Source organism: Poecilia reticulata, chromosome 19 (assembly GCF_904066995.2).
Source record: "Poecilia reticulata chromosome 19, P_reticulata-male-v2, whole genome shotgun sequence".
Taxonomy (NCBI): domain Eukaryota; kingdom Metazoa; phylum Chordata; class Actinopteri; order Cyprinodontiformes; family Poeciliidae; genus Poecilia; species Poecilia reticulata.
In genome coordinates this window covers 17211792-17226644 of record NC_088848.1, presented here as the reverse complement: position 1 = coordinate 17226644, position 14853 = coordinate 17211792, and the positions used below count along the sequence as shown (strand labels likewise).

General features: G+C 41.9%; 1 protein-coding gene across 6 annotated transcripts in view; it reads right to left on the bottom strand.

Annotated features, from left to right (window-relative positions):
* The window catches only part of ankfn1a (ankyrin repeat and fibronectin type III domain containing 1a), an 81360-nt gene that overhangs the window by 6944 nt on the left and 59563 nt on the right, over positions 1 to 14853 (bottom strand). For all 6 annotated transcript variants that reach the window (XM_081600317.1, XM_081600316.1, XM_081600314.1 and 3 more), the window contains 9 exons: positions 13672 to 13779; positions 8080 to 8179; positions 7796 to 7928; positions 5047 to 5163; positions 4741 to 4956; positions 3517 to 3683; positions 3147 to 3318; positions 2595 to 2763; positions 945 to 1111 (listed from right to left, as the gene is read on the bottom strand). In XM_081600317.1, the coding sequence (XP_081456443.1) occupies positions 945 to 1111; positions 2595 to 2763; positions 3147 to 3318; positions 3517 to 3683; positions 4741 to 4956; positions 5047 to 5163; positions 7796 to 7928; positions 8080 to 8179; positions 13672 to 13779 (1349 nt within the window). The remainder of the gene's footprint in view (positions 1 to 944; positions 1112 to 2594; positions 2764 to 3146; positions 3319 to 3516; positions 3684 to 4740; positions 4957 to 5046; positions 5164 to 7795; positions 7929 to 8079; positions 8180 to 13671; positions 13780 to 14853) is intronic.

The window sequence follows — 14853 nt, the reverse complement described above, 5'->3', positions numbered from 1 at the left end:
ATTTAACATTTGAAACTTGTCTGGGTCTATATATATAGGAGTCTCACATCGGCCTCTCATCATTTAATTAGTTACTTCATCTCTTCCTTTATGATGATTCTCTGTTGCCAGAGAGACGTTGAAATCTTTGTGGCATCACAAACCAACCGATTTTGGCTGATTTGAACATGGGGTTCTACTGGTTGGAGAGCTAAAGTTTAATTCTAATGAAAAGAGCGGTATATATAATTATTTTGTCTTTTTGATATAAATCATCCTGCAGAGTCACTCCAGATGATTTTTGTTGCTTCCTCTTGTATATCTGAAGCTTTGCTGCTTTTTGTTTGCTGTCCTGAAGGGGATCAGTTATATATATTTTTATAGAAGAAATCTGACACCTAAATAGTTAACCTCATTATGGCAGAATAAAATAAAAACCTTGTGAGCTCACACATTTTTTTTCCCTCTCTTGTCTGAAGCATCCAAACAGTTTTTCAGTTCGATTCGTTGGATCTGAACTCTGACGGTACAGAGCGGCTCCCCCCCTGCGCTGCGATTCGTGTTATTTATCCCAGCTTCTCTGTGGTCAGAGTCCATTTTTTTCCGAGCCTTACAGAAAGCAGACAGATGGTGTCACTCGCTCTGTGTTTGGAGAGCACTGCTGAGGTTTTGTGGTCGGCCTCCATTAGTGGCGGGTTAGCTCCTCGGTAAGAATCTTCAAATGAGGAGAAAAATACTCGCCGTTTATCGGATGAAATTTTTACGGCTGAAACACTTTTGACATTTCAAAGATGTTTTTGCTTTCGGCAGCAGAAGTGCTTCTGCTTCTACAAGTACATGGGAAAAAAACCCTCCAAAAGTTTATTTATGCGTCCTGTTGTCTGTTCACCACAGAGAATCGCTTCCTGAAAAGCTTAGAAAAAAAAAGTGTTAGCCGTTGGAAAGGAGGTGGTTGGTTTTCTCACCTGGATGTAGTCCAGGATGAGCTGATGTCGGGATCTGGCGCTCGTCAACTCGCCGTCCGTGATGGCCTCCCGCAGTGCTTGCTGGGTAATCAGGGAGTCCAGGTCCAGAACGGAGGACAGGCGGCAGTAGAGACCGATGAACTTTTCTTTGTAGGTGCAGAAGTGAACTGAGATGGGAAACAGAGTTTTTAGTCTGGATTGGACTAAAAATAAAACGCTTTTCATAAAAATAAAAAAAAAAATGCAGAAAACTCTCCAGAATAAACTCTCCAGTTTTATGGAAAAGTTGTTGGGGGTTTTTTGTGATGTTTTTGTCCTTAGGCCGTAAGCATGAGAACTGCAAAAAACCAGGACAAAGTTACCTATTACGTTAATCATATCAAAATTAAGCTAACACTTGGGAGATTCCAGGAAAAGTTTAGGCATCACAGCAGCTGCTGTAGTTTCAGAGAGAATGAGGATGGAATATAAATTAATTTGGATATTTTTTTGGCACTACCACAGCTCCATATAATCTCTTTTTGATGAAGGTTCCTGGTCACTGCCTGTCCCACAGCCCATGAGCGTAAACTCAATTAAACAAATAAACTAAATTGAAAAAAAAAATCTTTAACTGTTTCTAGGATTAAAGAAATGACCAACCACCTTATTACCATCGTTATTCTGAGCCGATTCTCTTGAGCAGCATGCAGTCGGCGCTGATCGCCATGATTAAACCAATCAGTAACAGATACAGTGAGCGGCGGCCGGAGCTCGTCCTGCAGACGGCTCCGTCCTTCGTGGACGACGCGGTTTTCGGCGGCGTTGGAGCCGCTCCACGGGTCGAGGACAGACCAAGCTGTGTTTGTAGCAGCAGACGCACTAAATCAGCCTGCAGGCTCCAGCAGGACGGCCTCTCTGCTGACCCCCCCCAACACACACACACACATACACACACACATGAACGTGGTAATAACACCCACACGCACTGCACAATATGCTCTCTCTCTACATGCAGAGCAGCACACACAGATGCAGATTCAGCCTCTAACTTTTGGTTTTAATGAAAAACGACTTATTTTTCAGTTTGCTTTGACTTTTTTTTTTTTTTATTCAATGCCAGAAAGGTTTAAAGCCTCTACTATATCATCTGATTTGTTATCCAAACGTTGTGACATACGCTGCAAATCGTTCCAGAGATGTTGGTTCAGCCCCTCTGAAGCGAAGATGTTCAAAGGATCTCTTGTTTGACAAGAAGAGTGTACAAGTAAAAATGATTCAGAAAAAGATCGGGAGAGATTTTAGAGCGACATCTACTGCCTTTCTCTTCATGTCCATGACAAAAGAAAACCACGTTTTCTATTGTGGTTTTCTATTGTCAATCTCTTCTCCACATGGCTGTGGAGAAGAGATTACTGCATGCAGTCCTGACCAGTGTCCAGTAGACAGGACTGCAAAAATGACAAATTAGGAAAATTGTGCTAAAGCAGCAGTTTATGGAAGGTGGTGTGGGCTTGGTTTTAGTTCCTTCTAAATGTTTTGGGAAGCTGGTGAGCTGCAAAGTTCCCTCCGGACTCCCAGTCCTCTCAATCTGACCAGAGCCTGTGTGCGTGTGTGTGTGAGACGTCGGGCTCTGCGTGCTGCAGAGAGGGAAACAGTGTGTGTAGTTACCGAGCTCAAACATCTGCAGTGGGAGGTGCAGGAACCCCGACAGAGGGGCGTAGGGGTTGGACTGGCCAGGGGCGGAGCAGACGTCGTCAGCAGGGGGCAGCAGCAGCAGGAAGGAGACGCCGTGGCCGATCTCCACCACCTCCTGACTGTAGAGACGGAAATGGCGGGCCTGTGTGTGTGTGTGTGTGTGTGTGAACACACGGAAACATGATGGGAACCATGAAGGAACATCCATACATTCATGGTGACATTTGTTGTTAATAGTTAATTAATTACTTTTATATTTTTCAGTTTTATTATCTAGATTTCTTTCTTTAATTTTTTCCCCCCTCTGTTCATTTTTTGTGCATTCCTCTTGAAGTTTTGACTTTGACTGGTAACTTTGTTAGTTACAATAAACAATTAATCCATTTGAATAATATTTAGATTTTTTTCTCCACTCCTCTCCTGTCTTAGAGAGTGTTCAACCTTTCCAGATGGAATGCACAGGTGTCACACCTAGGGGGCGCTGCTGCTGTGTAAAACGATCTGAGGCTGTGCAGGTGAGCATACCTGGTGCAGAGGGACATTGATGAGCTTCAGCAGCGACTTGATGGCTGTCTGCAGCTCGTAGTACAGCAGAGGGGCGTGGCTTTCTGGCTGAGGCTCCGCCTCCCCCTCGTCCTCCTCGCTGCGTCGTTTTTCCCCCACGGCCGCCAGCGTTTGGATCCAGTCCCACTCCTCCCTGAAGGAGCGCACAGGAAACGGGTTACCTTACATTTATTGCCTGCAGGTGCATTGTGTGAAACGCAGTCCAGTCTCTTTGCCTCCTTTGGTTGCAGAGTCAAAAAATGACTTATGATCTTACACAAAATGTCAGCATCGCCCCCCCAAAAAAATGCAGATGGTGAGTTTTAGTGTCTGTGTGAGAGAGAGAGGGAACCTGGACACGTTGGCGTTGTCCCGGATCCGGGTGTGGCACAGCATGTTGGGGGCCCGCTGGGACACCAGCACTTTGATCTGGTCCACGGAGCTGCTGAGCTTCAGGTAGCCCAAGTAGAGGCCAGGGGCGAGGCGGTGGGTGCTGCGCCGCTGGTACGCCAGGATGTCCTGCAGGGTCAGGAGGATGCAAAAGAGAGAGAGAAAAAAACTTTAACCAAAGAAAGATGGACTGGAGAGTTTTGAAACCATGGCTATGACGAGGAAACTAATCCTCCAAGCACACACACATTGATTCACCCCGTATCTTCTTTTCCATCTTTAACTCTCTGGAAAGTCTCTTAAAGGGGCAGTATTGTGTAAAATTGACTTTTTGGAGCTTTGCATCACATTGGGATGTTATTCCCTCATCAAAAACATATTTGTAGTGTTGTTTAAATTCTTTCTTGGATGTTTGATTATCCCTTTAATCTCCAGTGGCAACCATTCAGTTGTGCAAAATGCTTGGGGAAGACCAAGTGCCTCACGGAGCAGCCCTCCCCAGCAACTCCCCCGCTCAACTCCTTCAGACTAGCCAGCAACAATCAGCAAACACCTGATGGAACTGCACATCTTCTGAGCTCATTACATGAGCTACTTCTCTGTGCAATGCTGGTAAAAATGTTGTAAAAGGGTTAATAGAGGAGCGCTGTTGCGATGACTTTCTGAAGAGCAGGAATTTTTAAAGAGACAAAGACCCAATTTCAATTTGCTAACTTACGTCAACTTTCTTTTAAGGCATATTTTCATAACTCAAGGTAACATAGTTACTCGATTGTGCTATAAAATGGCACTACTGTATATAAAAAACATAATACTGTCCCTTTTATCCCCTTAAAGTAACTAAAAATTGTTTTATTTTTAGCCAGCAACAATCACATTTACATTCGTTCCTGTTCAAAAGATAAAAAAAAAATTAGCTGTTTCATGTTTTTTCATCTCGTCTCTCATTGTTACACCTGTCCCAACCATGTTAAGAGCACAGAAATATTTCCAAACTCATATGGCTGGATGACTTAACACTTTTTAAAGAAATATTAAGGAACTATTCACTTAAAACAGGCTCCTGTATCTTGCTGAAAAGTAACTTGTATATTAGTGTTGTCCAATTTCTATCTGCACTAGGATCTAAACAAAAAAAACCCAAACACTTGGTGAGAAGTTGTGTTTTTGCCGCGTTCTTCCTCACCTGCATGGTGATGATGAGGATGTCCAGCGCGTACGGCTCCTCCGGCGTGGACAGGGACTTCCTCTGGCTCTGCAGTTTGGTCACCTGCATCCACCTCCCGCTGAACAGCGAGTGCTGGCTCTCGGTGTCGCGGATGGTCACGAGCAGCACGTTGCCGTGGCGATCCTTGATGGGCTCGTAGTGGACCCGGCCCAGGTTGTGGGTTCCGAGAAGGTTCTGTCCGACCGAATAAAGCAGATTAAACCAGAGCTACAGCTGTTTTGTTGTTTTTTTTATCCTGCTGGTTCTGGGTTTAAATGTCCTCACCTGCAGCTGGGCGGCAGCGGTGAGCATCTTATGGCGGGCCTGCAGGGTGGACGAAGAAGACATGGAGACAGACATGCTCTGTCTCAGCCATCGGACATCCTCCCACATGCAGGACAGCTGTGGGGCAAACACAGGACCAGGTCATTGTGCTGTGGGGTTGCTAATTTAGGAGGAAATGACCATCAGTTGGGACACTCTGTAAAGGCAGGAGTTTCAAATACACTGCAAAAACATATAATCTTACCAAGTAGTTTCGGTGTAAACACCTTAGTCCACTTGAAATAAGACAAAACTAACTTACAAGTAACTTTTCAGCAGGACAAAGGAATTTATTTTAAGTTAATAATTGCTTAATATTGTGTAAAAAAATGTACCAGCTCCACCAGTGGATTATGTCACTTACAAAAAGGGAAATAATGTTACTTTTCATCAATCTTAAGGGATTATTGACTTAAAACAAGCTCCGACATCATGCTGAAAAGTTACTTCCAGGTTAGTTTTGTGTAATTTAATATGTACTAAAGATATTTGCACTAGAAACTAGAACAAAAATACTTGGCAGGTTTTTAATGTTAAGTGTCTGGTAACACAATGCCAAACAGGAACGACATCAGCTGTGGTCCTAGAAGCAACTATTGCTGCCTTTCCAAGTAGAAACAGTCAAAACTGTCTGAAGTTCACCATCCTGCACAGCGTATCAGTTAAACATCTCATACCGACTGTCACTTAGGGGGATCATGAACTCCTCTGCATGCCAAGGTGCACTAGAGTCCAAATGTGCCGTTTTCTTGCCGTTGTTCGCATCTGCATGTTTCCTCACGGTCTGTGGAATTTTCCTGCCACCCTGGCACAGTGGTGTGTCTGTACATGTCAGTGAGTGCAGAGAGACGGCATCATGCATATATAATCCAAAATCTATTTGGAAAAGTTTGTTTTTTTTGCTGGCCTATAAATACGCATGTTCTTTAAGCCGAGCCTGAAGACGGAAACTTCCTGCATCTTATATGGACAATTTGGAGTTGTGCGCGTTTCGCCCCTGCATCTCCGATTTTAAGTAAAACCAAAAAAAAAAGAAGATGGACAACACTGACCGTACTCTTCATGAGACTGTCATAGAAAATATACAGAATGTCTTCATTTCCCTTTCGGATGAATAAAGTATTTTTGAATGTGAAAGACTGATGGAGTCAGACTGAAAACCACAGAGTTATTCCAGCATCAACATTTAGATGTTAAGCATCAGCGAGAAGTATGGACTTTTTTCATGACGAGCATTTCTGTATAAAGTTCTTTTTTTTTTTTTATAGCCTAGGAATACATTTCTTTAGAGTTGCTGCTCTTCATCCTATTTGTGGTCAAGGGGGCGGGCGGCCATTGTTGTTACCATCTCTGCAGCTTGCTCGTTTCATGGACTTCCTTCAAACAATATTTTTTCTGCCTTCTATGAAATGTTATTTCCAGCTCTGACAGACAGATGGAATAAAAACAGTTATTCAGATTAAAGATGCTCTCAGAAACCTTTATCCAAATTGCCATGTGAGTACTTCAGACACTCCTTCGTTTCCCTTTTTTTTCTTGTTGCTGTCAAAGCTTTAAAGCCCAGACGGCCGGCGTTCATTCAGACTCAGGGCTCTGCGGGCTTCGGGGGGAAAGTGGTAATTTTCCACGTCAGACTCGGAGCTGTAAAGCTGTAAATGTTGCATTCTTCCCACTCAAGCATTACAGCTGCAGTTGCTCTGTGGTTTTAATTGCTCAGCATATCTCTGAAAAGACTAAAGCACAATTTCGTGGAACCTAGCGGTAACGTTTGTCGAGCCTAAAACTTTGACATTTTGTCCGGATTTGCGAGAAGATGTCAGAGAATTAAGAAAAACCGAAGGAATAAGTCAGATTTTAGAAAGTTTCTGCTGAAAGATGAATGAATTAAATAGAAGAGGGGTGAACAATAAGCAGAAGCACTGTCTGTTTTGAAAGGTTGATTTTAATACATTTAGAAGTGGCAATTGATGCAATAACCTCACACTGTGAATAAAATATTAGATCTATGAGTTGATTAAATGATTTATAAAAGAAAAAAAAAGCCACAAAACAAGGCAATTTGCTGAAAAAAACCTGATCATATTCAGAACAGTGATTAAGCCAAAACTGCAGAAAATATATATATACACCTTGCATCTTTGTCTATAAATATGTTTTCCCCAAAACTCCGTGAACGACGTAGTTTTAGCTTTACCCTATGTCACTACATTCTAGGAAAAGAAATGTTTATTTTCTTATTTTAAAAAAGAAATTTAGTTATTTGTTTATTTGCATATTTTACTGTATTTGTAATATTATATACAAAGGCTTAAGTGACTAAAAGAGAAATCTTCAGAAAGTGGCAAATAAAAAAAAAAAATCTTTTTATCGATGGAAAAATACATAACTAAAATTAAGTTAGTTGCAGCCATAATAAGTACAGTGTGTGCTAGCAAACAAGGAGGAAAATATTAAAATGTGTTCAAGATTTACTAAAATACCCTGCAATATTCTAATACATCTTAACCCCTTGCAAATCAAATTCTCTTTCCCCCCTTCACCAGTCTGCATAAAGTAAAAAACCCCAAAAACAAACAAACAAAGAAACGTATATTTATTAGTTTGAGGTAGTATTTCTTAATCTGGAATCATTTAGGATGCAGTTTGAGCGTTCATGCTTGTGGAGCGAGTCGTCTCAGAGGGATGGTGTGACGCAGCCGCTTGGCCGTACCTTGGTGAACCAGAGGAAGTCCTGCATGAGCGAGCTGCTGTAGGAATCATCCACTTCCACGATGGGAATCTGCTCCTCTGCAGTCACTAGTAAGCTGTCCTTGTGGTAGAAAACAGCAGCCAGGTAAATCCCCCTGCACACAGCGTGGGACAGGTGTTGGATTTTTATTTTTTATTTTTCTTTCACAGCCTTCAGCTGTAGGTTCATATGGAAGAGGAATAGGGCCATTAATCTCAGTTGTTAGCGACCCTAATCCTCTTCCGTAGGGCTCAGGTGAATCAAACCTTTTCAGTGTCTTCACAAACTTGTTTGAGGAGTTGAAGAGGTGCTTGAGGCTTCTGGAGACGGACTGCTTCCTGCTTGGGTTCTGTAGTTTCGACGAGTCTGCAGAGAAAAAACAGCAGACGGGTTTTTAAAGAATGTTCAGCCGGAACCAACTGAAGCGTGACGTCCAGGTAAATCCGGTCCAGTTGGCGGAAGCTGTAAATGTTGAGGTGGATTTTTAGTTTTCCGTGCGTTAATTCAGGGTCAGGGGTTCGGTCACATTTCTCTCCCACGTTCAAGTTATCTCCTTCATTCCTCCTCCTATCTCTGTTCCCTCTGCGTCTCGCCCCCCTCAGCCCCAGCCGGAGCGTTCAGGCGATGCCAATCTCCAGACCGCAGCGGCCTTTTTACTCCGGCTAATTACACACTGCATAATTATCAGGCTGTAAACAAACGAGGAGCTTACAAACATGATGCCGTGCCTGAAGTGGCCGGCGGCGCGGCGGCCTGGCTGCCGACAGGAACCTGTTTAGCTCTGTCCCGCCACAGAGTGAAAACTATCTGTGACAAGAAGAAATGCTTGTTGCATTTAAGTCAAACTACCGGAACGGGTTCTCCGCTGGAAAGACAGGATTTATCCTCTGATTAAAGGCAGAATTCCTGCTTCTATGGAACGTCCTGTAGCCTGAACCCCAGGAATGAATGGAAAATAATAAAGTACAGTTAATGAAGCAAACAGGAAATATGTTATTTATCAAGAAAACTTAAAAGTTGATACTTTTTTTAAAAACCAAACCCTTGTTTTTAAGTTTGAAATGTAGACAAATAAAATTGATAACAGAATGATTCACCTCCTGGACATGTAAAAATAAATGTTTTTTTTTTTCTTTTCAGAAATATTTGCAAACTATTTTTCATTTGTATTTCAGAGCTTTCTTCAGCAGTGAAGTTTAGACATCCATCCATTTTCTTTACACCCTTGTCCCTCAGTGGGGTCAGGAGGGTTGCTGGTGCCCATCTCCAGCTAACGTTCCGGGTGAGAGGCGGGGTCACCCTGGACAGGTCGCCAGTCTGTCGCAGGGCAACACAGAGACACACAGGACAAACAACCATGCACACACGCACTGACACCTAGGGACAATTTAGATAGGCCAATTAACCTGACAGTCATGTTTTTGGACTGTGGGAGGAAACCGGAGTACCCAGAGAAAACCCACACATGCACAGGGAGAACATGCAAACTCCATGCATGTTCTCCGGGGCCGGGAATCGAACCCAGAACCTTCTTGCTGCAAGGCAACAGCTCAACCAACTGTGCCACTGTGCAGCCTGAAGTTTAGACATTTTTATTTAATTTTAAAAACCATCAGCACCAAACTAGAGATGTCAAACAAAGCGGACAAAAAAGTAATTGTGTTAACCTGAACTGCAGGTCTAATACAACAGACTCCGAGTAGTGAGAAAGTAAAACGTAAATTCCTGGAAAGTAACAAGCATGTTATCAGAAACTAAGTAAAATTTTGAGATTTAAAAATAACAAGAACTTTTCTGTGAAGTAACCTATGACTTTCAGGAAAGTGGCCTTTAATTTCCATGAAACTACTGCAGGTGTGTATTCACACTACAGTCCTGCTTGGTCTGCTTTAATCAAACACTGGTTTGTTTGGGGAGATGTGAATGCGAAGTCAAACTGTGATGCGAACCAAAAAAAGCAAACTGGCACAAAAGACCTAGGTTGCGCGGTTCGAATTCAAATGTGATTGTCAAGCGCAGGGCATTCTGGGTAAATAAAACCAAAACAAATGTGTGACGCTAACGCTAGCAGGGGAAATGGCTTGCAGTCTTTTGCCAAAGACAAAAGTAACATCCAACAACCGCTACAATCTGACACTACTCTACTTTTATTTATATTTTATGAAGAAGTTGCGCTCAGTGTCTTTTGGGAGGCTTTCATGTTGTTTTCTTCGGCGGTTCTTGGAGCAGCGCCACCACAGGCAAGGAGGTGAACAGATTTTTCAAAGGGGTTTATTTTGTTAAGTGGGAAAGTGAGCAACAGGTGGAAAAACCCTTCTAGATTTATTTCCAATTTAAAAAAAGCTACGCATAGGTTCCAGAAAAATAGCTCTTAAATGAAAAATAAATAAATAAATAAAATTCTACAACAAGATTGAAACTGTTCACATCATTTTAGCTCAGGTCAGACAAAAAAAAAATCGAGAGGATCATAACTTATGAGGATAACTCATTTTTTTCCCCAGTTCGAAACTGACTGAATTCTGCTCAAATGTTCTAAAAATGTGATAGATTTGAATATCATTCCTTTGCTACTGGGAAATCTCAAGAGCAAAATTGCGTTCCCATTTCAACCAGCGGCTGTGCTGGTGTGCGTCTGTTAGCCGTGCGGCAGCATTGGTCTCTCCTGCGCTGATGTTTTACAGTCTGGCTGAGCTGTGAACAGCAGCAGCATTCAGCAGCTGTCTGTTTGCATGTGTGTGTGTGTGTGTGTGTGTGTGTGTGCGTGTCTGCAGCGCTGCAGGTTAACGCCGTCTGACAGTAGAATAATCTGACAACAACTCTGCGGCTGACTGCGGAGCGCCGCCTAATAAATAAAGAATCGAGCTCAGGTTGGAGCTGATTAATGAGACAACATATTTTCTGCGCCCCCCCCCTCCACCGACAGCACGAAATAAGAGCAGCTTCACCTCAGCCTCACACGGCTCTGACCTTTTCGTAACCAATTTTCTCTGATTGTAAACACCGATGTGACAACAAGTCAAGCGAGCGCTTGGAGAGTGTAATCAGTGGAGAGGGGGGGGCGAAAAAAACAAAAAAACAAGAGTATTATGACTTATTCTGAGTTAAATTGCTAAGAAAAACCTGCAATCACATCGAATGGCAAAATAAGTTGGATTGGTTTGATGGAAGAAAACCTCGAGAGCTGCAGGACTAACGAGGACTTTCAACTGAATGAGCCGGATTTTCACCGTGGACCGAGCTCTGATTATCAGGACATTTTACTGAGCAATGAAGCCTGCTGCGAACTGAGATGCTTTCTAAAGAAAGAATTTCTATTTCAAGCAGCAAACCCGGTCCAAACCAAACCTTTCCTAGAGGCAGGAATGTGTGAATGCTGCGGGGTCAGACTATCTCATTTCCATTAGTCTTTATTAAAATTGTTGTCATTTCTGTCAATGAGAGAAGGCTTGTTGTAAATTAAAACAAGTTTTTGTGTGATTTTATTAGTGATTGGATAACACTGTTGTAAATATACAAGACTTAGCAGAATGCAAATTTCCCTCTGTAGTCCCATAAAGCAAACAACAATAGATATAAGAGCAGCATTAATACAATTTCATGAATAAAAATAAAAAATACAGTAAAAATAAATCAACAATAGGTGTGATAAACTATTTGAAGAGGTCCATATCAAAGTGGACCTCTTCAAATAGGTCCACTATTTATAATAATTGCTATCATAATAATTATGACAGCAATTATTATCTGTCATAATAATAATTGCTGAAACATAAATTAAGGTTCAGCAGTGATCACAGCGGCGATTGCTTTAAGCTTCGCCTTACAGGAGAGGCTGTCGATATTTCACCACCTTACATCCCATCACTGATAAAACGTTCTGCAAAAAGGAAGATTTTCTAATTTGAACATCAAAATCCCCCCTGAAAGGCGACCTGGTTCTATTGCTATGGTTTTTCATAAAATCTTTTAGTTATTGTGGGGCCTTACTCAGAAAAGATGTACAAATAAGAGTCATTTTTAAATCATTTTAAATTCTCAAAATGTAAAACAAAAAATATATTTTTGACTGAAATTAGGAAAATATGATAAACGGCAAGCAAATAGATGTAAATTAGTCAGGCAAACCTAAAGCCTGACTGTTTTAACCTGGCTGGGTCAGAAATGAACAAGATTAAAATAGTTCCTAAACTTTGCGTCTGATGTCGGATGCGTTCGTTCAGGGCTGTTTGCTCTCCAACTCTGTTGAGGTGTTGACCAGGTGGGAGTCGGAGCCGGCGCACCGATGCCGGCGCTCGGGCAGATTAATGTGACGTTCTCTGAAAGTGGTGGAGAAACGCGCGCACGCGTCATAAATTACCGCTGCCCGCTGCTGAAGCGGCTCTTTGTGCCCACGTTAATTAATTTTACACATTTATTTTTGGCTCTCGGAGCGTAAACTGTGTCAATATAACGGCCAGCATGCGGGCGGCGGGTGTACGTTACAGCTGCAGACACAGCTGGAATAATAACCAGCCGGACCTCCACACCAACACGGCGTTTAACGCCGAGTTAAACCTGCAGAGCTGGTAATGCGCGGTAAAATGACAATATGATTGCTTTTAGTGCATATTGAAAATCAGTGGAAACTGATTTACTGCTTGATCTACATGAAAAAACACGTTTTTATGCTGCTGGATGTTTAAAATATGTTGATGACAATTACTAGACAGTCGAATTAGCTCTCAGTTTACTGGCCCAGTTTCCTTCCAACTCCAATCCATGGTTGTGCGACACGATCAAGACTTAAAGAACAGCATCTTAATCCAGCTTCCTTATCAACATAATTTATCTCAAGCCAGGTGGGAATTCAACTCTGCGTGAAAAGTTTAATTTAACATCTGAGTGTTTAAGAATTGATTGCATTCAATATCAGTTTCAAAATCACTTTTACCTGATTAATATAATTTTTTTTTTTTTTTTCAAAACTCACATTCCAGAGATAGATTCTAAACTCATAGCCAGTCATTTTTATGTCAAAAATCTGAGTTTGAGTCTCACGTGTCTGGCATAAACGTTACCTTACAGACCAAGGCCTGCTCAGTTTTACCTCTCACATCTTTGTTAGCAATGGAAGTGTCTGCCAGACATATAATTAGTGGTGATGTAAACGTCGGTCAGAGGCTTTTAGTGGCAATTTAAGTGTCTTGTCAGACATTGCTTTGAGCCTCTGGAAAACGCTGCTGTGGACCAAAAAGTCAGCAGCAAAGATCTTGGGAAATGACAGGAAAAGAGCATTGAAAAGAACACAAATATGTACACAATTGAATATTTTTTGAAACAAAATACACTTTTCACCCTTGTTTGGTAACACTTTATTTGACAGGGTGTGCATAAAACACTGTCATAAACATGATATAACACCGGTTATGAACATGATGGAGTCTTCATGAATGCTTATGACTGCTGTCATGAAGTGTCATTCAGTAAATAATGACACTTTTGATGCAAAGTTGTACTAAAACTTACATTAAAAGTGTCATTATTTACACAATGACACTGCATGACAGTCATAACCATTCACACAGACTCCTTCATTTTCATAACTGGCATTACATCATGTTTATGACACAATACTCACCCCTTCAAATAAAGTGTTGGCCCTTATTTTTCTAATACCAAATTGTTGCTGCCATGAATGGCGTTGAGATTCTCTCAAAGATACAAAGTTTTAATCGTTTTAACTGGTTTTGTTGTTGATTCCCATAGGGCGTAATTTACATCGCACCAGACTGCGCACAGCGACCCTCTACAGCCCGTCAGCGCTTTGCACAGCTTTCCCTCCCGCGTGGCGGAGCGGCAGCGTCGTCTGGACTCACCTCCGCAGCAGTAGTGTGTGTGCGTTGCTCGGACCTGCTGCAGCAGACGCTCCATGGCCTCGATGTGGCCCCGCCTCCTGGGTTCACGGCCGTCGCTCTCCCTCCAGTCTGCAACCGGAGAAGCATGTGGTGAGAAACTGATAACGGCATCATTTGTGATGCCGTGGGGTCGGTTCACGCATCATTTCGGATAAGAATGCAGAAAAAAAACGTCAACAAAAAAAAAAAAACAACAACTCAGTTTTCTGTGGAGGATGAATATCAGAGCAGATGCAGCTGTTTGTATCCTTAGTGGGCTGCTAACATTCTCTATGATGGATTTTTCACAACAATGTGAAGAAGTGGTGTAGAAATGTAGATAGTAAGTCAAGGTTTCTGTCTCTGCTGCAGTCGTCTGAATGGCTCTTGACTGAGTCCTCACAAGTAACGCAAACACATTTAGTTGTAGAAATAAACCCAAGTCGACTAGGTAACTGAAGAGCAGGACAAAAACAGGTTATTTTTCAGATAAATACTTTTCAGAACATTTGAAACAGCCAAAGAATGTATAAAGCAAAAGATAATAAGCAGCGCCCACAAAAATCCGAATGCTCAACAATTAAAAAAAAGAAAACGAATATCAGGACAATTTTACCTTCAAAAAGTCTTTGGTGAGGACAAATAATTAAACGGTACAAGTTCAAGGACTGAATATGTGGAGCATTTTCATGACCAGCAGGGTGGGGAGGAATGAATCGAAAGAATTTGGTTTCTGTTGTTACGCTCGCTGGTTCCAGTACACTTTTTATTGCAGTGATTCCTTTCAATAAGACAAAAAGAGAAATCTTCTTATGAAACTCGCTCTTGTCTATAGCTCATATTTTTATTAGCTTGTTTGATCGAGTCGAATTTCTTATCTGCTTGTTTGGTCGCTGTGTTTGTAATTTTGTTGGTTTTTATCAAAACAGTTCTCGAAGAAAGTACAAAGAAAGATCAAAACCTGATGAGGCTCAAAGGACTTCCACTTATAAACAAAATAAATCCCAAACGTCCTTGGACAAATGAGGGCATCTTTCAGATATCCTTCAATGTCTGCCAGACGTATTCTGTGGTAAATCAGACGTCTTCCAGATGCCTAACGAGAACTCAGATGTCTTTCAGACGTACGCTCTCCACTGAGAAGTCAAGACTTTTTTTTTTCTT